This window comes from Eschrichtius robustus, chromosome 1, assembly GCF_028021215.1.
Source record: "Eschrichtius robustus isolate mEscRob2 chromosome 1, mEscRob2.pri, whole genome shotgun sequence".
NCBI classification, from domain to species: domain Eukaryota; kingdom Metazoa; phylum Chordata; class Mammalia; order Artiodactyla; family Eschrichtiidae; genus Eschrichtius; species Eschrichtius robustus.
In genome coordinates this window covers 133,163,370-133,191,032 of record NC_090824.1, presented here as the reverse complement: position 1 = coordinate 133,191,032, position 27,663 = coordinate 133,163,370, and the positions used below count along the sequence as shown (strand labels likewise).

At 37.9% G+C, this 27,663-nt stretch overlaps 1 protein-coding gene across 2 annotated transcripts in view; it reads right to left on the bottom strand.

Moving 5' to 3' along the window:
- Positions 1-27,289, bottom strand: part of ARIH1 (ariadne RBR E3 ubiquitin protein ligase 1) — a 116,945-nt gene extending 89,656 nt beyond the window's left edge. The window contains exon 1 of one of the 2 annotated variants that reach the window (XM_068555043.1): positions 26,686-27,289. In XM_068555043.1, coding sequence (XP_068411144.1) covers positions 26,686-27,054 — 369 coding nt within the window. In that variant the 5' untranslated portion in view covers positions 27,055-27,289. The remainder of the gene's footprint in view (positions 1-26,685) is intronic. The other variant, XM_068555034.1, reaches the window with a different exon arrangement.
- Between the last annotated feature and the right edge of the window lie 374 nt (positions 27,290-27,663).

The following is a 27,663-nucleotide window of genomic DNA, read 5'->3' as shown; positions in this document are numbered from 1 at the left end:
AAAGAAAAAAAGGGGGAAATGTTGAATGTAATGAAGATGCTTCCTGGATATTATTTTAGCAAGAAGTTCACACTTTACTCACTACCCTTGGAGATTATTTAAAATAAAATTTAACACCAACAAGTTTTGACCAACTATTTGTAATTCTGTAGATCCATGATACTTAACTTGAAATTTTGCTGAGATATGCATTTGAACTATAAATTTAATCCTGATGTACCGAAAGTTGTTAATGAATGCACCTAGCCAACTACCCATCAATGACACTTGAAATTTGGCTTTGTTCTTCTTCACCTTGCCCTTCAAATGCCTTGTAGGCGTTATATGAAGGAAATTACTTCCTTCTATATCATCTTAAATTTGAAAGGTCAAAGATCTCACCTCTAGAGAATGTCAAGAGTTTAATCAGAATAAGAGAAATAAAATGCTTCTGTAAATGGAAGGAAGGTTACTAAACTGTGTATAATCATTTAATTTTCTGTAAAAATTCAACTGCAAACCAAAGGGGTTGGGTGATGGAAGGGATATATTTACATAAACAGTAGAAACAGTATGTAAAACTTCTATTTTACAACAGAAAAACAAACTCATGTAAATAGCAGTATACTTTAGCATTTAGTTGAACAAGAGCCAAGTCACCTCCAACAATCATAACTCTAGTTTTAAACCTTCACTGTTACATGAGGCCTCATTCAGGCAAAACCTGGGTGGAGTCTCAGTCTCCTAACTGGCTATTCCTTGAGTGGAGGTAAAAAATCCTATAGATAAAAAGGGTAAGAACTAAAAGGTAAGGCCAAGAATCAGGTAACTCCAATTCCAAACTATCTTGGCATAACGGAGCTAATCTAAACCACAAATGAAGATTCTATATAGACCACCTTATGTTATTTTACTATTTTTGTGGTAGTTCAGAATTGTGAGAAATAATTAAGGTTATTTGGCAACCTTGAGTTATCTACTCACATTCTCACCTCTGGTTCCAATGGTCAAGCCCAAAGTATTAGCAATCCACATGGCTATTGTGGCACATACTGCAAATGTTCCACCAAACACACAACCAAAACATCTGAGTGACTTCCATGTACTGTCACTTCACCTTAACACTACCACCAGCCATCTGCAAACTACCTAAAGATGGCATACAAAAATTAGTTCTGTAAAGTGAACTGAATATTGTTAAGAAGTCTTGTGTGTAGTTACTTCTTCTTCTGGAGGTACTTAGAAAAAGAGATACCTATACATTCCCAACTACTTTTTTTTTTTTTTAAACAGTGTTTGACCTAGTATTTTTAACTATATCTTTTAACTAATATCCTTCCTTTCCCAACATGGCAACTCGAAATACCTATCGATAACTGGTAGGATTCTGATTAGCAACTGACTGACTACTCTTTACTTATTCATACTCTATACATGTATATGTGGTACACAAAATTTTGTACAATATAAACATAAGTGAGATTATTTGAAACTCATAGTGCTTTAGAGAACAAACGTATGGACTCCAAGGGGGGAAGTGGGGGTGGGATGAATTGGGAGATTGGGATTGACATATATACACTATTGATACTATGTATAAAATAGGTAACTAATGAGAACCTACTGTATAGCTCAGGGAACTCTACTTAGTGCTCTGTGGTGACCTAAATGGGAAGGAAATCCAAAAAAGAGGGGATATATGTATACGTATAGCTGATTCACTCTGCTGCACAGTAGAAACTAGCACAACATTGTAAGGTAACTATACTCCAATAAAAATTATAAAAAAATAATAAAAATTAAAAAAAGAAAATCATAGTGTTTATATTTTAAAAGTGTGAAAGTTTTATTTAAGTAAATTTGTATCTTACAAATGCTTTTCTAAGAAAAACTACTTGAAAATAGAGTGATTATAAAAGTCTTTAAAGATCAAAAAGTAGTCATAAATCCAAATGATCTTGAAATAGACAAAAATATACTCCTGTATCATTTAAAGAAAGTTTTATAACCAAGCTGTAACAGGCCACATACATCCCCGGTACATACTCCTGCCAATTATTCTCAAAATTCACAGCTCAATGGTTAAGAATAATGAACAAGGAACATGTGGCACATACAACTGGAATCTTTCTTCATGAAGGCTTGGACTAAGAACACTTTTAACATATATTTGCAGAGGGAATTTTAAAGAATGAAGGTATCACTAAATGTGGACCTTTAAGGATGGGATTGCACTGAATCACTGTTAAATTGTTAAAAATTTAGTGGATGTACACAGTTTTAGAAGCTAATGGTAACCTCAAGGTTTAACAACCATCTTTGCCACATCCCAGTTGCTAATGATTTCCAATCCTTTGAGAAAACCATTTTAAATTTTTAGCTGTTTCTTCTGGTATTTATTTTCATCCTAAATAATATGCTTATGCTCCGACAGTTACTATCTTTCCATTTTAGATATTATCTATCACCTTCCCTGTGAAAGTTGAAGATTTAGCACTCCTACATGCACCCACTCCCAAATCATCCTTATATTATTTTAGCATAGTTTTTATTCAAGCCACTATCCATTGTTTTTAACAATCAACTAATAGGAACTCCGAGAGGAGAGGGAAGGGAATTACCAAAGCAGTATTAAAAGTTTATTTCCCAAAGCTTTAAAAGGACACAAGTCTTCCAGTTGAAAGGGTCCAATACGATCAGAGGATTCACATTTATACATCTCTTCAGAACACAAAGGATAAAGAGAAAAGGCTGAAACTTTTTTAAAAAGTTATCAAGAAATGGGAAGCAGACTGGTATTAGATTTATTAGCAACAATGAATGCAGAAGGCAGTATCCTTCATATGCATTCCAGTCCAGAAGTTTCCTGGCTAGCCAATCTAGCAACCAAGATTAAAGGCAAACTGAAGACATTATCAGAGTCACAATGAGCAATATCCTAAAAAAAGTTATGTGGAGTTAAATTAAGAATGTAGTCCAGCACTCTGAGACTAAATGAGACTAAATCAAGAAAAAAGACATAGATCTAAGAAACAGGGGCAGAAGTGTAATGTAAAAGTTCGTGATTGATGGCTATACAAGAGGCCTAGTGGGAAGGGCATCCTGATTAGAAGAACAAAATGGAGGACTCCAGGAGAAGTGCAAATACAATCCAAGCGTAAACTGGACTACTTGGACTGTCACTAAATGATATAACCATAAAAACAAACATTACTCAATGGTGTCACTTTAAAAATCAAGCTATGAGCGAACTAAGACTTGGTTATGATCACAAGACAAAGGAACTTTGATAACATAAAAGTATAGGTAGCATAAACTGCGATCCTCAAAGGTGCGAAAAGGAAGAGGAAAGAGATAATGCCAAAGGGTGATGGAAAGAAAAAGGTGTATTAATTAAAAGTATAAATGTAATCATTTGAAGACATAATAGGTATTTACTTTTTTGTTTGTTACCATATGTAAGTATTACTCTTTTTTTAAAATCACAAATTACATATTGGAGAAAAGAGCTACAATAACTATCATATATTAAGAACTAACTAAGTGGCTTCCCTGGTGGCACAGTGCATAAGAATCCACCTGCCAACGCAGGGGACATGGGTTCGAGCCCTGGTCTGGGAAGATCCCACATGCCACAGAGAGTCTAAGCCCATGCGCCGCAACTACTGAGCCTGTGCTCTAGAGCCCGCGAGCCACAACTACTGAGCCCGTGCGCCTAGAGCCCATGGTCCACAACAAGAGAAGCCACCGCAATGAGAAGCCCGTGCACCACAATGAAGAGTAGCCCCCGCTTGCTACAACTAGAGAAAGCCCGTGTGCAGCAACGAAGACCCAATGCAACCAAAAATTTAAAATAAATAAATAAAATTTAAAAAAAAAAGTTTAAGAACTAAGAATAGGCACAAAGGATATGAAAAGGCAATTCAGAGAAATGTTCAATTAAAACAACCAAGTAATATTTTCTTTATCAGACTAATGAAAATTTTAGGATTCTTAATAGTGTCAGCAAGAGTATAGAGAAAATGATAGTTCACACACTGTTGGTATAAACTCCGTAACCATTTTTGAAAACATTCAGTCGTATTTATAAAAACCGTAAATGTCTATACCCAAAGGCCAGCAAGCTCACATCCAAGGTTAGGTTAGGTCAAGAAAGGAAAAGGAAGGAAAGGAAAGGAAGGAGGCACACAATAGAGAATGAACAAAATGCCCAACAATAAGGTCATATTAGAAAATACTGTACAATCGTTAATTCCATAGTATACCATTAAAGGAAAAAACAGCAACTTGCAGAATAAAGTGAGATTGGAAAAGGAAGTGGGAAAGAGTACAAATACAGCTATTTTTCTTCTAAAATAAAACATTTCAATTGTAGATTAAAGTTTATTGACATAAGCATAAGAAGGCACTACTTTAAAAAAAATCAAATCTTAGCATGATTTAGATACAGTTAAAGTTTCCATCTTTACCCACTTACTAAGAATTCCTTTTCATAAAGACATAGATTAACCAGATTTTTTAAAGATATCACCAACATGCATTTTAAGAAGGTGAAAACTAAAAAGCAGAAGTTACTTTTGAAATGTCAATAGTGGCAGTCAGAGGGAGATCAGCTCGGTGCTTTGTGACCACCTAGAGGGGTGGGATGGGGAGGGTGGGAGGGAGGGAGATGCAAGAGGGAAGAGATGTGGGAACATATGTATATGTATAACTGATACACTTTGTTATAAAGCAGAAACTAACACACCATTGTAAAGCAATTATACTTCAATAAAGATGTTTAAAAAAAAAAATAGTGGCAGTCAGGATTAGAACATACCTAGGTCTCTAAAATTCAGAACTATTTTGCTTTATACTGAGTTGGACTGCTAGATCTGACCATTGTGAAGAAACTATAGATTCATGACTAATATTCATTTTAATATGCCATGCGATAAGATAAAAAATAATTTGTGATTTATTTAGACCATGAAATACCTAAAATACTTCTGAAAGAAGGTGCTAAATATGAAATATGAAAGTTTAAAAAAGTTAACCAAAAAAACATGGGGGGCGGGGAGGAGGGCATCTTAAAATACACCAAAACATCTTGTCTTAAACACTATTTATTCAAAATATCTGTACTATGGTTTACCATGGAACTTCACTTCAAAATACATTTCCACATTCAAGCGACAGTAGACTAGATCTCTTCAATATAGTATATAGTTTATTAAAGTAACTATTATCATCAGCTTTTTGGGGCCAGAATTTAGGCTATAAGTATCTAAGATTTTAGGTTTTACAGTCATTTTGAAAACCCAGCAATCTTCACTGAAAACCAAACACCAACTTTTATCTGCCTTTTCATTTGGGAAGCCTTGAGAAGCACTGTATTACCTATTAGAAAAACAAAACCTCTTTCTTTTAGAAGCACAACAGCAAAGAAAATGATGCAAATATCTGTATCGTTCAGCTACCCCTATAAAATCTCACTTTACAGCCAATACTAGAGTAATAAATAAGCAATCCAACATTTTACCATATTATATATAAAGCTTTCATTTCTTTTTCTTCATATGTTTGCATTGTACTGCCTAAATTCTTAAAACTTGCCTGTGATTTAGGTCTTAGGATTCAGCTCTCTCATTCTAACCCAGTATTTACAAAAAAAAAAAAAAAGAAAAAAGAAAAATGCCAGGAATTGCTATTACAACTGCTATCATTTAGCAAGTAAATGGATCCAAATATCTAAGTAAATGCTACGAATATTTAAATAAAGGTCCTTAAGATTCCTTATATAAGTTAAAGGACAACCTGGAAGATTTAGATTATTTCCATCAAAATAGAATCAGATATATAACATTAATACATAAATATACACACATGGCCAGATCAATCGATCTTTCCTGCTTCTTCTCCCAGTTTTATAAATGTGATCCTTATGCAGCCAAAAATAAATAAAACAAATAAATAATAAATCTTTTTAAAAAATAATAATAAAATAAATGTGATCCTCTGTCATCATAGTTTCTGAAAATCAACCAGGTCCATGAATCAAGCAAATATCATAAATATCCTCCATTTAATCATTTCTTCTATTATTCAGCATTTTTTTAAAAGATAGTGGCAAATACCAATTTACTTTGTTGCCTGAGTGCCAAGTAAGCTTCTGGTTTAAACAATAAAACTGTGCCCTTTGTAAATAGATATGTCAAATTTGTCATGTCAGAACAGGCTTTCCATAAAGATTCACAGGATAAACAGTATGCCCTTAAATAATTAGGTATTTGCTGCCAATACGTGCTCACACATATGTGTTTAATGATCCTTTAATAACTTGTCTTTGGAATGATTCTGTCCTACCTTTGCTGCTGCAGCCCTCCTGTCCTTTGCATCACTGAATTCATACTTCTGGAAGTACCCAATATGCACTGTAACAGACAGATGGACAGATCAATGGGCCACAGCGACAAAGGCCAGAGAGACAGACTTGACAAAAATTAAAATCAAGGTATATAAAGGGGAGGGAGGAACCAGAAAACATATCTACCTATATTCTATAGTAAAATACCTGAACTTCAGATCTGCAACCCTCTCATCCACATACCAAATAAATTATTCTTGATTTCCATTTTATTCTCTTCTTTCAACTAGAAACAGTACCACTGCCATAGGCAAAATAATCAGTATTTTTAATACCATCAGCAGTTACAGATACAGCAGGCATTTCTGTAACCATGCCACACGACTTCTTCAAATAGAGGTTGCTCTTTAATACACAAGAAACTATCGCATCCAAAGAAGACTTTCAATGACAAAATTAAAATGGCAACTACTACACACACAAAATTTCTACTGCAGTGCCAAGGCCTATGTGATTATAGTATACTACTGGGAATCACTGAATGAAAGTCACATTTCAGCATTTTATCATTCTGTGTTTTCCTGTCTTTCTATGTAAAAATGTTTGCTCACACCACATCTAGATTAATTTGGGGGCTTAAAAGAATGTATTAGTGCCATTTAGGCCAATTTCCAAGACAGAGTAAAACATTTATCCACAAAACTACCAACAGTATCTTTAAAAGCTATATAGAGTCCTCCTGCTAGCTCAAATCCATTCAAATGAATATTCACACTTCAAGAAGCTTCTAAAAGTTATTTTTTGAAAAGTACCTTTATATCTCAAAATGCTGGCTTGGCTTAAGCTTCATCAAAAACTTACATCTATGTATGTCATTTTAATTTAATCAAATATTTTATTTTGCATGCATCTAAAATAATACAGAGCCAAGCTACATGTTTAAGAAACACTGAGGGAAAATGTTTCCCCTTCTATTTCCAGGGAATCTAACCATTTACACATTTCTTATTGTAACCCCTCAAAAACATGAGCAGGTAATGAGTAATGATAATCAAATGTAATCCATAATCTCTGACTAAATTCTAGACTAGAAGAAGAAAAGCTATGAAAGACAACTGGGAAAATGTGAATGTGATATGTATACTAGATTTTTTTCTCTATGACAACTTTATTCAGATACAATTCATATACCATAAAACTCACTTTCAAAATGTGTGATTCAGTGGTTTTGATTATATTCAGAGTTGTGACACATAGTTGTGTAAACCATTAATTTTAGAACATTTCATCACCCCAGAAACCCCATACCCATTTGCAGTCCCTCCCCATTCTCCCCTTTCCCCACCCAGCCTCTATTTTTTTGTCTCTATGGATTTGCCTACTCTGGACATGTCCTATAAATAGCATCATACAGTATGAGGTCTACTGTGACTGGTTAATTCTGTCATTTAGTTTTACTTATCTAGGAAGGCCAACAAGCTGATAGCTTGCCATGGACATCAAATAGGTCTGTTTTACTGGGGGAATGGAGGAACTATTAATTCAGAAGGTTAGTTAAATGAAGGCTGCTTAAAGCTTCAGCTACATTTTAACAGATGAGGAAAGACAATTTATTAAAGTTAAATAACTGATACAAAGTCACAGAGCTGATAAAAGGCAAAGTTGGAACTAAACTTAGTTCTATATGATGCCAAAGACTTAAGCACCATTTTATCTCCTAATAAAATAATCCACCAATTCTCACTGATGCTACCCTCCTAATACCTTGAATACCTCTCCCACCTCTCCATTCCTGCCTTGCTAACCTCATCATATATTTCTTGCTCAGATTATTGTAATACCCTTCTCACTACTCTCCCTGCTTCCTAATATCATCCTGTTCTCATTTACTCCCTATACTGCCAACAAAGTGGTTCTTCTCAACACTAATCCTATATTAAAAGTTTATAGTTGTTTCAACTGGCCCCATCTCATTTAGCACTATGCTAAAGCCTTTCACAAACTGCCTACCTGTCTAGCCCCAGCTCCTACCACACTACTTTCCAATAATTTTAGCAATCTTTTCAATTCCTTATTGTTCATTCAACAACCTAGACCATTAATAGCTTCTGGCTTTTGTACATTCCATTAATCTTCCTCCTCTGTCTGGAATGCCATCTCCAATCCCATCTGCCTAGTGAGTTACTATTCATTTTTCAAAACCTAGCTTCAGACCCACTTCCACCAGGATCTGTCAGTCCTTCCCAGAAAACAACACTAAATTCCTTCTCTGACCTTGTAATTTTTACTGTTGTACATATCACTGTATTATAATTTATTTATACAAGCCTCCTTAAAGAGTTGTCCAGTATCTGTATTCCCCCAGCACGGTGTAGCCACTAAAAAAATACTAGGTAAAAAATCAAACACTCAACTTATATACTGTTCTCTAACTAAACTGAAGCATTATTTTTAGGATCCCATTAACCTCAGAAATTCATAAAATAATCATGATATTTAGGGTCTTAAATGGAGCATAAAAATCAGGGTAGGGGAACTGTGGAGGTTCTACTTTTAAGAGAAAAGTATTAAGAATAAAGATAGTAATACTAGTGATTACCGCTGAGGGAGGGAATCAGGTAGTTATTAAGGTGGGAGATTTTCTACTTTTTTTATCTTCTGTACTTTTTGAATTTTGAGCCAAGAAAATAGCTGTTTGTCAAACAAAAGTTTTTTAATCCTAAAAAAAAAAAAAGTATCAAGTCTTAGAATACTAAGGCTGTTTCAATTTTTTTTTAATCAGAGCTTATGGAGGAGAGTTCAGTCATATTGGCCCCAGCATGCAACGTATTTCTGTATTTTGTTTTGGTTACACAGAATGAAAACCCTGACTCACAAAGATATGAAATTTGCATTGCCATTTCAGAATATTCTTCACTTAAACTGATCCAGAAGCTTAAAAAAAGGCAGTAGAAAACAGTTTATTCAGAGTTGACTTGTTAACACTGTCTAGCAACTGCCTTTATTTTTATAAATGCAGAGTCAGAGGAAATATGCAGAACTCAAAACCCCAAAACTATTAATAGTAGAGACACATCAAGATGAGTTATCTATCTACTTGTTACTGCAAAACCTGCCAATGTCTGCAATGAGGGTATGAACAAACATCTGCCTCTGCCTTGCCTGGCATTTATTTAACTGAACAGGGCGCGTATGTGCTGCTACAATGTTCTACCTTCTGTAACTCTGAGCAGCCATACACAGGTCTGAATCCAAAATACCAGTTCATAATAATCTTCAATCAACAATCCATAAGAAATGAAGCAGAAGCTTTATTCTGGATTCTGCACACACAAAAAATGTTAGCCTGGATATAGTTTAACACATTGGTAATCTCCAATATGATAAATAGTTCTTTCAAAATTATAGAAAGGCTATCATGAGGAAGGGTTAGAACCAGGTAGGTTCAAGTAAAAAGCTACAGAGAGAAATATATTAACACCTGGAAAAACTCAAAATCAGAGCTGTTCAAACATGAAATGCGCTCCCTTCTAGAGTGGCTGTGGGGGTTTAAGTCACTGGGGAGGTTCAAGGATAGGCTTAACCTACTCTTAACCCTAAAAGGGATCACTTAACAGGGAGGTGGTATACTTGGTAAGTTGTTGGCCAGCATAACCTTTAAAGATCCTTTTCATCCTTGTTAATCTTACTCTATGTGAATCAAAAATTGTGTTGACTTAGACATGAAACAAATATCAGGCAAGTTTACTGCCATCCTTCATTCTTTAGCTATTGTTTACGTATTATGCTTTCATTCCTAAGGGTGCCTAGAGGATTTTTGTGAATTTTAAAGTCCTATTTTCACCCTTTTGGCTTTACAGTTGCATGGAATGCAACATTATAAGTCAAGCTTCAGGTACTCATATATTTCAAGGACCCAGTGTTAACTACATTAATGCAACGTGAGTTGAGATGATTATAGAAAACAGACAAAATGCTTAGGGCCAATGAAACGGAATTATTATATTTAAAAAGTCAGACTGGTAAGTAATATTATATATATACTCTCTTTTCAAAGGAATATTACTTCCATATTAAATAAGATGAGTTTAAATAGTGAGTTATCAGTTAATACACTCCTCTAAGAACATCACAAAAGAAATATTTTCTCATTATTGAACAAAGTAAGTCAAGTCAGCTAATCTCCCTTTAAATATATAAAGCATTTGTTATCCAGCGCATCCATAACAATTTCACAATGCTATTCTCCCAGAACCTCTTGGTGCTTCTGTCAGGAGAATGCTGACTTTGTGGACCACTGGTCTCAGTTTGTAATTTCATACATAGATCACAAATAAATTTTATATTACATATATACATTCTATAACATCCACCAAGTATGTAGAATTATTTAATGTCAAAACTTTGTTTTTAAATGCTTAATTTGGACTAGAAAATAGTAAATGTTATAAATAGCAATTTTGGCTTGAAATTTTCTTGAAGGTGGTATATAGGCAGGCTGGAAAGTTTAAATGCAGCTTGTAAATAGTAGACTTCTGCCTCTATATCACCCTGGTTTATTACTTATTTGGATTCATAAGCAACAGCACTGAAGTCACAAAACAGAGCCCATTGACTCATTCTGTACAAGTCAGTCTCCTGGTGCATACAAAGCTGGAGACAGAAAGGTAGAACAGGTCTGGAGAGACAAACAGGAAATACCCAGCACACAAGACAATAACATTCATATATGTTTTATTTATATTTAATGACATAAAATACTGAGTTCTGAACCTAGCCATGAAAGCCTGGGCAAGTTACTCAATTCCTCTAAATCTCAATTTCCTTATCTATAAAATAGTAAAAATACCATCTACTTCAGAGAAGAGTTGTGATGACTAACATTCCCTTAAATAACTGGTTAAGAACAAAAAATGGAAAATGTATCAGAGAAAGACAGAAGAGTTAATTCAGTGAAGTCAACAGAAGAGGAATGTGAACAATTCACAAATGAAAAACATAGGGATAGTACCAAGACTTATTTTTATCAATAATAAAATCAATAAGAAAACTCATTCATATTCAATTTTGACTCTTCAAATCAATGTTTATCAGCTATGGTCCAGGAACTGTGCTGGTCAATGAGAATACCAAAATTAATACACTGATCCTACCTTCAAGGATTTTCAGAGTCTATTTAGCAAGAGAATAATAGAGATTATTTTTTAAATAGAAGTCTATACAAAATCCTGAGACCCACTCAAAGGGAAAGATTCAAAGAAGAAATGATGTTTAAGGTGAGTCATGAAGTATTAATGAGTTTATCAGGGGAAAAGCATTTGAAACAAAGGAAAAAGCCTTACAAAGGCACAAAGAAAAATTTCACAGGGACTATCATTATTTTGCTATGTCAAGATGAGTGTGAAGAAATGACAGATAAGGTAGATAAAGGTCAAATTATGAAAAGCCTGATCTATCATGCTTAGAATCCTTTCTCCTAATCTGCATCCTCTGGTAACCTAGTTACTGGAACCCCCTACGCTCAGAACCCCTAGGCTTAGTAGGTTCCTCATAAGCACCATTTCCTGTCCCATTCCTACTGCTTATCATGATTGGTAAAGATTTGGTGTTCTTTCGCAGGACATAAACTTAGACCAAGTATGAACATTTTTGACACTGTCATAAACTGAACAGGATGACCACTCAGGAAAAAAAAGGAGACATTCAGCATTTCCTGAAAAATCTGTGGCGACCACACTACACTCACAAGGCCCCATTTTCCATCAATATCACCCTTTCCACATTCTTCCAATTTTTCTGATTTTGCTAATGAGACCCTTCTAATAACTTCTAATAGCTTCTAACAAGACTCTACTTATCCACACAAAGGACTACTTTCCTTCTTTCCTTAACACCAACTAGTCTCTTCGGAAGGCAGGGCTTTCCTTAACCAAGCAGCAAACAGGGGTCAAAACACAACAAACGTGAAACACATCAGGGTTGACCTGATGTAAAAATAACACCTCAAAAGACAAACTGTTAAGTGTGGGATTTCTGGGTAATGGAAGTACACTAAGATACTCAACTATGAAAACCAGGCCAGGGCAAGTCAAGAAACAGGATATAATTGAGATCAGGCTACATGTGGATAAAAGTGGGCATGATAGGTCCTGAGCTATTGACTTTATAATCAAGGATTTATTTACATGTCTGCCCTTCCTAGACTAGGAACCCTGGACAGGAAGGAATGTTCTCCACTCATCTTTGTACATCTTGAAAGCAGTTCTTCAGCACAAACCAAGCCTTCAGATAAATGCATCCTCTGCTGACAGGATGACTACAACCTCATCAGAGACCCTGACCCAGAATTACCCAGCTAAACCACTCAAAACTATAATACACTAAATGTTTGCTGTTTTAAACCACTAAGTGTTAGGGTAATTTTTTTTTTTTTTAAAGAAATTCACGTTCTTTTTTATTTATCTATTTATGACTGTGTTGAGTCTTCGTTTCTGTGAGAGGGCTTTCTCTAGTTGCGGCAAGTGGGGACCACTCTTCATCGCGGTGCGCGGGCCTCTCACCATCGCGGCCTCTCTTGTTGCGGAGCACAGGCTCCAGACGCACAGGCTCAGTAATTGTGGCTCACGGGCCCAGTTGCTCCGTGGCATGTGGGATCTTCCCAGACCAGGGCTCGAACCCGTGTGCCCTGCATTGGCAGGCAGATTCTCAACCACTGCGCCACCAGGGAAGCCCCTAGGGTAATTTTTTATGTAGCAATAGATAACTAACACAAGAGACTCATCTAAAATCAGTCAATTAGCTAAAATGAAAGATTCTTTTAGGACTGTAAAGCTTTCAGTATACAAATACAAAGAAAACTTAAGTACAAGAATTTGGCTCAGTCAAAAGGTCCAACTAAAGTCTGAAAAAGTTTGGTACAGCAGAAAGAACTTCTATTTTAAAAGTCAAAAAGCCGGGGCTTCCCTGGTGGCGCAGTGGTTGAGAATCTGCCTGCCAATGCAGGGGACACGGGTTCGAGCCCCGGTCTGGGAAGATCCCACATGCCGCGGAGCAACTAGGCCCGTGAGCCACAATTACTGAGCCTGTGCGTCTGGAGTCTGTGCTCCGCAACAAGAGAGGCCGCAATAATGAAAGGCCCACACACCGCGATGAAGAGTGGCCCCCACTTGCCGCAACTAGAGAAAGCCCTCGCACAGAAACGAAGACCCAACACAGCCATAAATAAATAAATTAATTAATTAAAATTGTATAACTTTAAAAAAAAAAAAAAAAGTCAAAAAGCCCCAGTTTCAGGACTTCCCTAGTGGCGCAGTGGTTAAGAATCCGCCTGCCAATGCAGGGGACAAGGGTTTGATCCCTGGTCTGGGAAGATCCCACATGCCGCAGAGCAACTAAGCCCGTGCGCCACAACTACTGAGCCTGCGAGCCACAACTACTGAGCCCACGTGCCTAGAGCCTGTGCTCCGCAACAAGAGAAGCCACTGCAATGAGAAGCCCGCGCACCACAATGAAGAGTAGCCCCCCGCCCACCGCAACGAGAAAGCCCCTGCACAACAACGAAGACCCAGTGCAGCCAAAAATAAATTAATTAATTAAGAAAAAAAAAAGACCCAGTTTCAATGACCTCCACCAGTCTCTAACAGAGAAACTCCTGAGCTTCCCTGAGAAACCCATTTCTCAGCTTCCCTAACTTCAAGTTACTTATCTATATAATGGAGATAATGCTATTTTCTTGGGATTTTGTAACGAATACACGTGAAAACACCCTAGCATGTTTCATAAATATCAGCTGTTATTACCACATTTGTCTATGTTTGTGAGTCTCCCCTTACATAAAAATGAGTAAATTAGATCTTTTTTTCCTCCATTCTGTTATTTTCCCAAATCTAAGATAGTCCTTACTCCAATCTTTAAAATGTCATACCGTCTAGCTGGAATTCTAGTTCAAGGAATACAGGCAGCCTCTAGAAGTGAAAAGGGCAAGGGAATAGATTCTCCTCTAGAGCCTCCAGAAGGAACACAGCCTGCCAACTCCTTGATTTTAGCCCAGTGAGACTCACTTTGAACTTGACTTTCTCAACTGTAAAATAATGAATTTCTGTTGTTTTAAGTCACTAACTTTGTGTTAATTTATTACAACAACAAAAGGAAACTAATACTGAGACTTGAAGGGGTGTCTCAGTGAATGGAGGAACACTTGGTCTTCCACCCAGGACATTTACTGAATCCTGGGATTGCACAGGGCCGAGACTAAAAATCTAAAACCTCTGAAAGGCAGAGGGGCAATGATTAAAGTTTGGGACCCCCTAGGGAAGGGACTGCTGAGGAAAACACCAGGTTCTTAGTTGAAGACTCTAAAAGGCCAATGGCAGATAAAAGATAAACTGAAACTGAACAGGGCTAGAACTCAACCTTACTGTATTAAGGCAACCATTCATCACTCTCACTGTCAAGCAGAAGGAAAAATAAAAATCCTCTCTGGAGGAATCCATCATCATCCAGAATCTCTAAATATTTTATATACAGTGTTCGGCATGCAATCAAAATATGTCAACTGACAGGAACACCTGACTGAAAACTGGGAGGAAAATAAAGATAATATAAAAAGACTAACAGATAATTCGGATATTGGAGTTAGCTGACAAAACTTTTAGGAATAAATTCTTAATATGCTAGAGAAAATAGAGCAAAAGATGGAAAACAGATGAAAAAGAAGAAATCACCAGAAAATTAGCATCTATAAAAAAAGAATCAAATGGAAACTCTAGAATATAGTATCTGAAATTAATAATTAATTGAGGGGTGTTTAATAGCAAATCAGACAAAGGAGAAGACAGATTTAGAGACCCAGACGATAAATCAATGGAAATCATCCAAACTGAAGCACAGAGAAAAAAGGATGTAAGATACACGAAAGAGCATTGGACACACGTGGAAAATAACAAAAACCTCTAATGTATGTGTAACTGGACTCTTAGAAGGAAAGGGGATAAAGGCAGAACTGAGAATTTCCAAAACTCGTAAGACATCACAGATTCAAAAGGATCTGAAAACACAAAGCAAGATAAACACAAAGAAAACCACAACTAGACACAAAGTAAAAAATATTACAAACATCCAGATTAAAGGTTCCTTAGCTTCCTCCTAAGGCAAACAATGGAAGCCAGAAAACAATGGAATCTTTAAAGTGCTGAAAGAAAACTACTACCAACCTAAAATTACAAACATAGCAAAATATTCTTCAAGGACGGGGGTGAAATAAAAATATTTACACAAAAAATGTTTACTAAGTGCCTACTATGTGTTAGGTACTGTTCTGGGCACTGGGACTACAGCAATGAATAAAACAAAGTCACTGCTCTCATAGAGCTTTCACTGAAATGTAAGAAGTCAGAATATAAACAGATTAACAAATGGAATATGTCAGGTGGTATCTCTGCTAGCTCTTCCTTGAAATATTAAGCATCCCATTCTATTTCCAAACAAGTAATATTTCATGATTCACATTTCTAATATTTCTGTTAATATCCCCCACAGCATCTAACATAGCTTATACATAAATGTTTCTGATTAATCAGTAATAATTCCTAATCAGCAGTAATTCCTAACTTGTCATATATAACCCATTGCTAATTTATAGTAAACTCATATAATATCTGGCTAACTAGAAAACAGATTCTCATATCTGCTTCTGTATTCAATCCTTAAGTATGTTGTTTTGTTTAAAGAATAAAGAAAATGTAGCCTCTCAAAGATATGTAGTTGGAAAAAGCAGGAGAACTTTTATAGCCTTTTCAGATAAGTACAGATATTCTTTTTGATATTACACCAAAACTCAAAAAGTGGTCGTTTCTTAAAGGCTAGTTGTAAAATAGAATCTGAAACCACATCAAAGAACTTTTCTTATTCTTGCTATGTTAAAATCCAATGATCTATCTTGAACTCTGAATGGATCATTTACCAACGCATGATTGTGAAATATCACAATTGGTCACTGGAAAATTGGTCATTTGGAAAATACTTGTTCATTATGTTAAACAGATCTTCTAAATGTTCACATATTATACAGTATTTCATCAGGAGGCTCTCAGCCTCACAATGGCAGATATAAGTTTTCTAAAATTCTAATTTTCACTTAAAAACTAAACATTTTATCATTGGCAACAAATACTGTAAGCAGTTTTTCTTAAAATAACAGTTGTATTTCATTCATTTTGAAGAAACATTTACAAACATTTGTCTGAATAACCAGTTTGCCAGTCATTTTTTCAAGTAAAAACGGTGTTCCATCAAACAAGCAGCTTGTTCAGCTCACAAATCAAATGCACGTTTTTCAAGACAACCTCTGTACTTTAGTATGCAGAAGTGCTTTATGCATACCACCGATTTTGCCACATAAGCTAGTAAGAAAATGTGTGTACTTAAGGGATAAGATATAACACTAATAATTTTTACTGCTTCACCCAGGACAATAAGTGAAACCGACAATTTTACTGAGTGTATGGCAGTGAAAAATAAAATGACTACTGGTATAGTTGTTGCCACTGATTTGACCTGTGCTAAGGTTCCCATGGTTTTACCCACCCACTGCTTCTGCACCATCAGTACAAATCCCAGCGCATTAAAAAGGCAAGTAATGTCTTAAAAAGTTTTCCTCTTATAGGCCATACCTTGAGAACTACTGTATTAGAAGAACTCAGGTGTTTTTAACATAACTTTCAGTTCATATAAAGTGCCAGGGAACTACATGCAAATAATAAAGTTTAATCTACAACAGTCGCTATATATTCAGAGGCCTTAAAAAGCTTGCCCTCTTGGAATTTAAACACTTTTTTCTTGCCATCTTCTTACACTATTACTGTGGTGTTATCTAGAAATCATAAAATAATTTATTAGTGCCAGAAGAAAATCGTGTCTGGCTCCCTTTGGTTTACAGATAAGGAAACCAAAGAAGCAAGCATTTGCTAAAAGGACAAACTTCAGTAATGTATTCACTGAGTTTCTACTATGTCAGAGACTTAGTGTGACATATGCGATGGATGAAGACTCAGCTCTCACCCTCAAAACCCTCATAGCTGGCTAGTGACTTAGGTATTGGGATGGCTATATTACAGCCTCATGTAGGCCACACCAAACATCCTTACGAAGTGCTATGCAAACACAGGTAAGAAAGCAGTGATGGTAGAGAAGAGGGACCTGGTAAGAGATATGTAATATCTGAACAGGGTATGAGTAGGACTATATCAGGCAGTTAAAAAGAGAAAGAGCATCACAAGAAGAGGGACCAGCATGAGCAAAAACAGGAAAACATAAATGTGTATTACATATTAAGAAATTATAAGTAGTGCAATTGGGGTTGGTGGGAGAATCGGGAACAACAGAAGGTAAGACTGAAAAAATTAGCTGAAATCAAGATGGGGAAGCCATGAACACCGTATTAAAGAATCTAGACCAGAGGTATAATAGGAAATGTGTGTGGCAGCAGGGAGGACAATGAAGTCTCTTTTTTTTTTTAAGCAGGAAAATGACTAGTATATTTGTATTTGGTAGTATGATAGACAGACTGGAAGCCCAGAGACAAAAAAGCAAAATAAAAAGAGGCCCTAGGGAGTTTCCTGGTGGTCCAGTAGTTAGGACTCTTCGATTTCAATGCCTTGGCCTGGGGTTCAATCCCTGGTTGGGGAACTGAGATCCCACAAGCCGCATGGGGAGACAAAAAAAAAAAAAAAAAAAGAGGCCTTAGATTAGGCTTAGTAAACAGGAGAGGAATAACATAAATTTCAGAGGTAACTTGATCAGCGCTAATTAGATATGGGAAATGCAGGGCAAAAAAGAATCAGTGATGACTTTCAAATTCCAAGAATGGTTAACTAGTAAGTCAATCAAAGGAAGAACAGCCTTAAGGAGAGAAGGCAGTAAATTTGGGTTTCAAATGGGTTTCAGAGAAATATCTGTCCAAAATGTCGCAAGTTTCAATGTGTCCATATTAGAGGTTTTTACTTATAAACACTTGCTAAGAGAATTAGAAAATACTTCTCAGTCTCTAGCTTATACTTAACCCCTAAAAAATGTACAATTGTGACTGAGAAAGGATGTATTACCAAGTAACTGAAATCATTTAATATTTGAATTAGAAGTATGACAGTTTCAAAGGAGACAGCAAAGCAAGCCTGGGGAGAAGTGTCTGAGATTATAGCTATTCTTAGCATTGTCTAAACAAATGTCTTAGTAATAAGGAAATGTTACCTAATACCTCATTATCTGCTGTAGTTTTTGCCAAAATGTATCATGTCAGGTCACTGTGACACTTCTTCTAAACGGAACATAGGAAAAAGGAAAAATGCTATTCAGCAAGTTTACATTACAGGAAAAAAAACTACACGAAAAAACTCCCAATGCAGTATTTGGCCTTAATACTAGCATTCTCATTTTTAAAACTGAAAAAAAGTAGGGCTCTGAAAGTTAATCTGCCAGAGCAGCTGCTAGCTCAATAAGACCTTTTAAAACTGCCTTCTAAGATACCAAACTACCCATTAATTTAACTCAAATACCAAGTGGGCATCTACTATGCACCAAGATACATAAAGAAATGCTATTCAAGATCAAGCCAGATGACTACCTATCACTGGGTGAATAAAAATTTAGGAAGAAAGCTAAAATTTAGGAAGAAACTTAAATTACACGATTGTAGAAATCTACTGATTCTATAAAATGTGCCATTCTTTTGGAATTGAAGATCTAACACTGGCCCGCATTTTAATTAGCTTGGGCAGTTTTGATTTGCTTTGTTTTAAATACAGTAGGCTTTTTTAAACACTGAAAATAAAATAAGGCAAGGACTGCCACTACTATCTCCATGGGCTCCAAAGGATCCAGTCATCCCAGGTTAGAAGCAGCCTCAGATTACAGATTATTCTCTCACCTAGTAAGTGATCATCAAATGTCAGCCTAACTACTCATTCTTCCATTTATCCCATCATTTAATGGGAATAATTAAGCTATTTGTAAAGGTACATAGTAACACAGTGTGTCAAGATAGTCAAGATTTTAGCGAAGGGGACTTCCTGGGTGGTGCAGTGGTTAAGAATCCACCTACCAATGCCGGGGACACGGGTTCAAGCCTTAGTCTGGGAAGATCCCACATGTCGCGGAGCAACTAAGCCCAAGCGCCACAATTACTGAGCCGGCACTCCAGAGCCTGCGAGCCACAACTGAGTCTGCGTGCCACAACTACTGAAGACCTCGCACCTAGAGCCCATGCTCCGCAACAAGAGAAGCCACCACAATGAGAAGCCCGCACACCGCAACGAAGAGTAACCCCTGCTCGCTGCCAACTAGAGAAAGCCCAAGCGCAGCAACAAAAACCCAACGCAGCCTAAAAAAATAAATAAATATATTTATTTATTTTTAAAAAAAAGATCTTAGCAAAGTTATGGGCCTGTGATTCTATACCTATGGAAAGTGTCCAATGGAAAAACAGAGAGGTAGGCAACATACATATTCAAAGATATAGGTTCACTGTCATAAAAGGAACAAAGAAAAGGGGATTGATTAACTTCAAGAAGTTTTTCCTTCATGCTTCCAAACAATAATTGTTAAGAAAACAACAATAAAAACCTTCATCCAAAGGGCCACCCTAGGAACAACAGGTTAAAGTTAAAATGGAAACAGATTTTAATTCCATTTTTTTTTCCTAAATCAAGAGTTAAACTTAGAATGAGCTACATCACAAAATATCTGTCATTTACTCATTGTTAAGCAGACCGGAATGTTAAAGAGAGAGGATTCTTAGAGACACTGGACAACAACAGGGGCTTTCAACCCTAGTTGTACATTAAAATAAACCAGGGAAAACTTCTGTTTAATGACAATGCCTGGTCCAAACTCCCAGAGACCCATTTGCTTAGTCTTGGGTTATGAGTGCCAGCATTTTTTTAAATCCTCAAGTAAAGAAATCTGAATAAAATGAGTAGACTGCATCGATGTCAATATACTGATTATATTATACTACAGTTCTGCAAGATGTTACCACTGTAGAAAAATCAGTAAAAAGGGTATATGGGATCTCTCTGCATTATTTCTTGCACCTGCATGTGACTCTACAATTATCTCAAAATTAAAAATGTAATGAAAAAATTCCCAGGTGATTCCACTATGTAGCTAAAGTTAAAAACAAACAAACAAACGACTGGAGGATCTCAGATTCCTGCCAAGTCTAAGAGGCTGCAAATTATTCTTTCAGTCTCAGCCATTGAAAGGTAATTAGGAATGTTTATCATTTAAAGATATAATACTTTGCAAAGCCAAACACAAATAATTTATGGTTATTCAAAACTAAAAAATCCAAACTACTGTAATACTCTCCCATTTGTATATAAATTGATTGGATAAACATTATACAGTAGTTCTCATTCACCTCTTGACTGAACCAGATTATATATATCATGGTAGGTAGCCTGTAAAATGGCCCCCAGGATCCACCTCCTCGTCTTCCTACTTCTGTGTAATCTCTTCCTCTTGAGTGTGAGCTGGACTTACTCACTTAAAACAAGTAGAATATGGCGAAGGGATGGGATGTCACTTCTGAGATGAAGTTATAAAAGACTGTGGCTTCCATCTTGGGGGCTCTCTATCACACACCCCCCACCCGGCCCCCACCCCACAGGAAAGAAGCTACTGTGTTGTAAGCCACTTTCTGGAGAAGCCCACATGTCAGGAACTGGCCAAAAACCAGCCAGTGAAAAATCTGAGGCCTGCCCAACAGCCACACAAGTGAGCCTGGAATGGGATCTTCCCATAGTCAAATCTTGATAACTGCAATCTAGCTGATATATTGGTTGCAGCCTTATAAGGGACCCTGAGACGAGGCACCCAACTAAGCTGAAGCCAGAATCGTGGCCCGTAGAAAATGTGAGATAATAAATGTTTGTTGTTTTTAAGCCACTAAGTTTTGGTAGAAATATAGGGCTAAAGATAACTAATACATACAGCTGCCACAGGTCAAATCCAGAAGAAAGTAATCTAATCTGATGACTTCTGCCTACCTTTGTTCATAGTATCAAACCTCCCAGGTTCTACAACAGTATCACCCATAATTAACAAACTCTGTTTTACCTGAGCTGACTTCACCATCACCAGGACACACTTTCCTCATTCTTACTTCAATTTCTTAGAAGGGCTCCTATCCATTTGTTCTATCCATCTAAATCCTAGGCATCTTCCAGATAACATCCACAGATCTCTCTTCCATGAACACCTACTACTATCCGTTTAGCACTGACCTAATAGCTTTGAGTGTCTAAATTCAGAGACCGTGAACTCCTTGAGAATAAGTCTCATGTTTTCAACATGTTATACAGTATTGAGCAGTTGCATTTACAGTATCCAAGACCTTACATCCCTTCCAGTGTATCAACTAAAGAAACTCTCTCAACTATTTTTGTTTTTAAAAAAAAAAAAAAAAAAAAACCCAGGGGGTGAAGAAGGGTGGAAGAAAACCCAAGTGTTCCAACCTAGAATGTGAGATGTCACTAGTTTGGCTTGCATGTTTGCAATAACTGAGTAAAAACCACCCTAATCTGAAGGATAACAGTAATGATAACAAATCCCCTCTATGATTAGCCCAGTAAGTGTTGTGCAGGCTCTTGAAATTTTCCTTTTATTAGTTTCTTAAACAATCTGCCTTCCATCATTAACCCACTCTCTAGTAATTTATCACTAGTCATTACACATGGAGAAATACTGCTGTTAAATTTCAACTAGACCAGTGGTTCTCAAACTTTAGCTTGCATCAGCATCACCTGGAATGCTTGTTAAAAGAGACTGCTGGAGCCCACCCCCCTAGTTTCTGATTCACAGGTCTAATGCCATAAGTGATTCAAAAAGAATTAATGTAATTTAAAGCCTATAGCTCAAGGAGATCAGCTGGGAAAAGATAAAAGTTCAAGAGGAATAAACCACACCAAACACCTTAATAGCTTCAAAATACATACAAACACACTACTTCCCCTCTCCCCCACCCCAAAAGTTAACAAATTTAAATTCATCTTGATACAACCACTTGAATTCAATTTCTTGGAAACAATGAGCACCTCCAACTCACTGAGGTTTTAAAAGGATGTTAGAAAAACAAAGCATTAATGTAAAAAAGACCAATCCATTATTAGTTCATCACTCCTGTTTTAACTTTCCAGATCCAAAAAACAGGCAAAGGAAAACAAAACCTGAAGGTTCTGAGATGTAAATTAACTTGCCAGTTAGGAAAAGCAGTGGCTAGAACTGACTCCTGTACCAATACACAATACACTGGACTATACTGTCTCTAATTTATGCATGAAACCTCACCTTAGAAGCTCTTTAATTAAATATTTTAATTAAATAAATAAATGGGTGAAATAATATTAAAGATTTCAAATCAACAGCCAACAGAAAATTTCCCTCATAAAGGTTACATATTTCTGTTGTCTTTAAAACAGGTTATTTAGAATAATAAATAATAGGAAGACGCCCACCCACTTCTCTTTATGCCTCCTCTCTGACCACTCACATCCAACAGCCCCATGCGCCTCTTCCTCAGCACAGCCTTTAAACGTAGTATTCCTAAGGGTTACTTGACCTTCTCACTCTACTCATTCTCCCTGAGTGAGTCAAAATCATGACACTGGATGAACTATGACTATTCCAGTGGTTCGGAACTATCACTAGAGTGGCTAAAAATATAGAGATGCTTAGGCTCCAATTCAGACCTGACTAATGGATAACAATCTCTGGATATGGAGCCCAAGGACCTCTATGTTCCCCACCTCCATATGCTTCTTAGGCAAGAACCATGTCCTCTAGAGTGACCAGCACAGACACAAGGCACAACCAACATCTGCTAAAGATTGCTGTGGAAACACAAAACAGCAAATTTAAACATCCCTCAACTGCAGAGTTGCGTAGTGTTAGTTTAATAAATTACTTAGCTATTTAGGCAATTACGTTAGATAACCACTGTATTATTATTAACCACTTTAATATGAACAATACTAGTTAAGTAAATGTAGCTAGGTAAATCAGGGGCTTTAAGCACTTCTCTATCATTACTATATGTTAAAGAACATCTCTGATCTTTTCTTAAAAGTTCAAAAGGTAAGCTAAGTACCACAAAGAGTTTTAATAAAACAAGACCAAATTAGACAGACTATAACAAGAGTTACAGAAAGCCAGAAAACGAAGAGCTTTCTAAAAGAAAAAGTGTTAACTTACTTGACTGAAGACTAGAACTAACCCACAGATATCTACAAATAACAGTATTAATCTGTTGTTGCCCAGAAAAAGTAATCAAATTCCCCCAGGAAAGATTAAATTAACTTGGCATCCTTTTGACATTCAATCTTTTTCTCCTGCACATTTATTTTCAAATCCACTAACATAACTGATTCAAAAGTAGCACTGGAAAAAAAAAAAAAAAAGTAGCACTGGGAAGAAGGGGATTTAAATTTTCTAGAATTAACAGTAAGCTCCCTGATGTGAACTAAGTAAAACAATGGTTTTTAAACTTACTTAAAACTTACTGTCATATTAAACCAACATTAGTTTTAATTGAAAAACTTAAAGGCTCTATGAATATAAACAGGACTTACAAATCAATAAAAGATAAACATCCCAAAAGAGGGTAAAGTGAGCAAAAGCAAAGGGCAATTTATGAAAGAAATACCAATGCCCAATAAACACATTAAAAGTTCAACCTCATCAGTTTAAAAAAAGCAAATTTAAAAAATGATAATCTTTCTGAAAGCAATGTGGTAATATGTATCACATGGTTGAAAATAAGCAAATTCTTTGACTCAGCAATTCAATTTATCCTAAGAAAATAAAACATTCAAAGATATATCTATAAGCATATTCCCAATGAGGTTTACAAAAAATGGAAACTGGACAATAAAAAGGAAGACCAATAAAAACAGATTGATTAAATAAATTAGTTTAGATATGTAATTGTGTAAGCACTTGAAAAATAATTACTCATTGGCAGGAGAAAACTGACACTCCTGTTTTTGTAACCTGCTTTTTTCTACTGAAAACATAAAGAGAACACAAAGTTTGACTGTGTTATTATTAAAAAAAGAATATGTACAGTGTATCCACAGGTCTGGAACAATTACTACAGTTCAAATTCTGGTGTATCTCTCCCAGTGTCAGGCAAAATAATTCTTTTGTCTTTTTTTTTCTCCTTACCGCCATCAGTTTTTTCTTACAATGTAATGTGTTACCTGTGTAACTTTTTAAGTTTAAATCTATTAACATAAATAACCTATAACATAACCAAAGCCTAGTTTAGTGTACCATTTGCCTAGTGTATACCATTTGGAGAAAAAACGGTCTGGGATAAATCCTATCCTTTGATTTACTGATATTTCTAAATATGAACTTTTAACAAAGGAAAGATACTTATTTCAGCAATCCTACTTAAGAGCATGCTTAACCTGAAGCAAACGAGGAAAAAAAGAGTTGTATCAAAAATCCAGCATGAAAACATGATTAAAGTAGGACACGTAAAAAAATCCCTAGTATTTTGTAGGTCTCCTTAGTTCAGTTCATCCGCTTTTATTCCTTTTCCCCTAAACTAACAAAGAAAAAATGATGTCACATGCATTAGCTACATCTCTGTTCCAGAAGTGACATAAAGAACTTGTAAGCTTTGGCCTCAGTGATTAAGGACACACCTAAGAGCTGAAAAAGCTGGATGAGATTTACCTACATGAAAACAGACTATAAGTTAAAAAGTTAAATAACATCCATGAATTTTTAAAGTTAATTAAAATGCCAACAAGCTAGGTACAAAGTTTGAAAACATCAGATTTTATATAGATTTACTATATACTTTATATCGTAAATAAATGAAAAGAGAATTCAGGGTTTCACTGTAAATTCAGTTTCCTCAAAAAAAGAAAATGTCTCAATTTAGCGACCTAAGAACTCAACTGTCATATTTTTAGGATCAGAAAGAGCAGTAAAACTTATCTTTCTTCTACAACCCTTCAATTTCCTCCTCAAACTACATCATCTATAGAAAATTTGAGATTTCCACTCTTTAGTAATAGTACTAGATTTTCAGATTTTTTTTTTTTTACTATTATTCAAAACACTCTCTTCAAATAGGCCTAAATAGATGGTTCCACTTTCAAAAGAAAGTGTCGCTTACTAAACAGTACTGTAAAAATCTAATAATCATGCAAACTCAACAAGTAGGCAGTGACATACTGCTAATTTGCCAGTGAATATTGGCCAACCAATTTTAAGGGAGAAAAAAAATGACATACCAGAAGGCAACAGTAACCTGCTGCTCACGTACACAGTTTCATTTCATGTAACTAGTGTTTTCTAAGAGTTGCACTGAATCAAGACTCCATTTTTATTCTTCAGTCATACCCCTGACCCCTCATCATAATTGTTTTCTCCAAATAAATGTAAACTTTTGGTTTCCTAAAGTTCAAAAACGCAAAATCTAACCCACGAGAAGGTTAAATGAGATATGGTTATCAACTTAAACCGAGCCCAACTTACTGACCACGAAATACAAATTATCAGAGAAAAGGAGTCCAGAAGCATAAAGTCTCCACTTACTAACTCACAGCAGAGTCCTGTCCAATATTACACAATAACACTGCGTTTTGCTGTGGTTTTAGCTGCAAGGCTGGGTGTGCAAGCTGCAGCAACTATTCCAACAGCTTCAAGTATGCTACAACTGAAAAAAGTAGTAGTCAGGACCCAAAAGAATAGCAAAGACTTAAAAAGAGGCAAGCAGAAGCCTCACCATCAGAAAAGAAGACCCATCAGCACCTCTTCCGAGAAATAGTTCCCTTCCCCCATCTTTAAGTAGGCACTTAAGACTGCCAAGCAGATCCATTTCTTTATTAACTGGTGCCCACTTGGGGCAACCGTACACCAAGCAGCTCTTAGGCCTACTCTAACCCCTTCCAAAAGTTCTCAAGTGAGACTGAAGGCCGGAGAAACCGTCTTAAGGGCCCAGTTCTTCAGCTCTCCTCCACCCCACCTACGCCCCGCCCCTATAGGCGCTCCTAGGGCCAGAGGAAGGACACCCGGCCCAGGGACAGGCAGGAATTGCCCGTAAGAGAAGTCTTAGGCAGCCGGAGGCCTCCGCCATAGCAGGACCTGGAAAGCACCGCCCCCAGCGCACCTCCCCACACCCGGCGAATGTCTGCTCTATCCCCAGCAGAGACAGCGGAGGAGACTGGGCCGGGAGGCACCGGGCTGGGCTGCGCACCAGGCCCAGGCCTGCCCCTTGGGGCCGCGCGGACCACCCGAATCTGCTCCCGAGTCCGTCCCGGTCCAGCCCACGCCGGGGCCACCCTCACCTGGATGACCTCGTTGACCTCCCGGATACATTCCACCATGTGTTGCAGAATCTGCTCGGCCGTGAGCACCTCGTAGCGGTAATCCTCCTCCTGCTCGTGCCCCGGCCCGCCGCCGCCGCCGCCACCACCGCCACCACCGCCGGGCCCCAGAGCGCTGCCGCCGCCGCCGCCCGTCTCCCCGCACAGCAGTCCGTCCCGCTCCCCGCCGACGCCCAGCCCGGGCTCCACCAGCTCCACCTCGCCCAGATCCAGGTTATCATCGTCCGGCTCGTCGTCGTCCTCGTCCTCCTCCTCTTCGGCGCCGCTGTCCTCCTCACTGCACTCTTCGTCCTCGTCGAACTCGTAGTTGTAGCCCTCGTCCGAGTCCATGGCGCGACGCGCGGGGGCCCGGCGGACGCTGGCCCCTGAGGCGGGGAGAGGGCGGGGACGCCGAGGCCCCGGCTCTCGCTCCGGCTCCGGCTGATGTCCGGACGCAGGCCTGGCTCCGGCCCCGCGGGCCGCGGCTCCTCCCCGGGCGCGGCGGTTGGCGGTTGGCGGCTGGCGGCGGCGGGGAGGGCGCGGAGGAGGGAGGGAGGGAGCGAGGGGGCCGCTTGCCGCCCGCCTCAGTCAGACGCGGCTCCGCTCTGGCCCCCGAAGGAAAACAGTCCCCAGCGCTACCTCCACGGCCGCTGCTACTGCTACTGAGCCAACAAAGGGGCGTGCGTCACCGCGTCGCGCTGCGTCGTCGCGTCACTGCTCTTGACGTAGTCGCGCCCCGCCCCGCCCCGCCGCCCCTGCATGGAGTGCGGGGAGACCCCACGGCCCGGGCTGGCCCAGGGAGCGCGGCGCGCTCCGGCGCGGCGGGAATCGCCGGCTGGGTTCCGGCTGCGGACGCTGTTTGGGCCGACACCAGCGGACGGTGTACTGGAGGAGGCTGTGGCCTCCTGGTCACCGAGGGGGACGGTGGGTGGCGGGGGGCGGGGGGAGCACCTGGGCCAC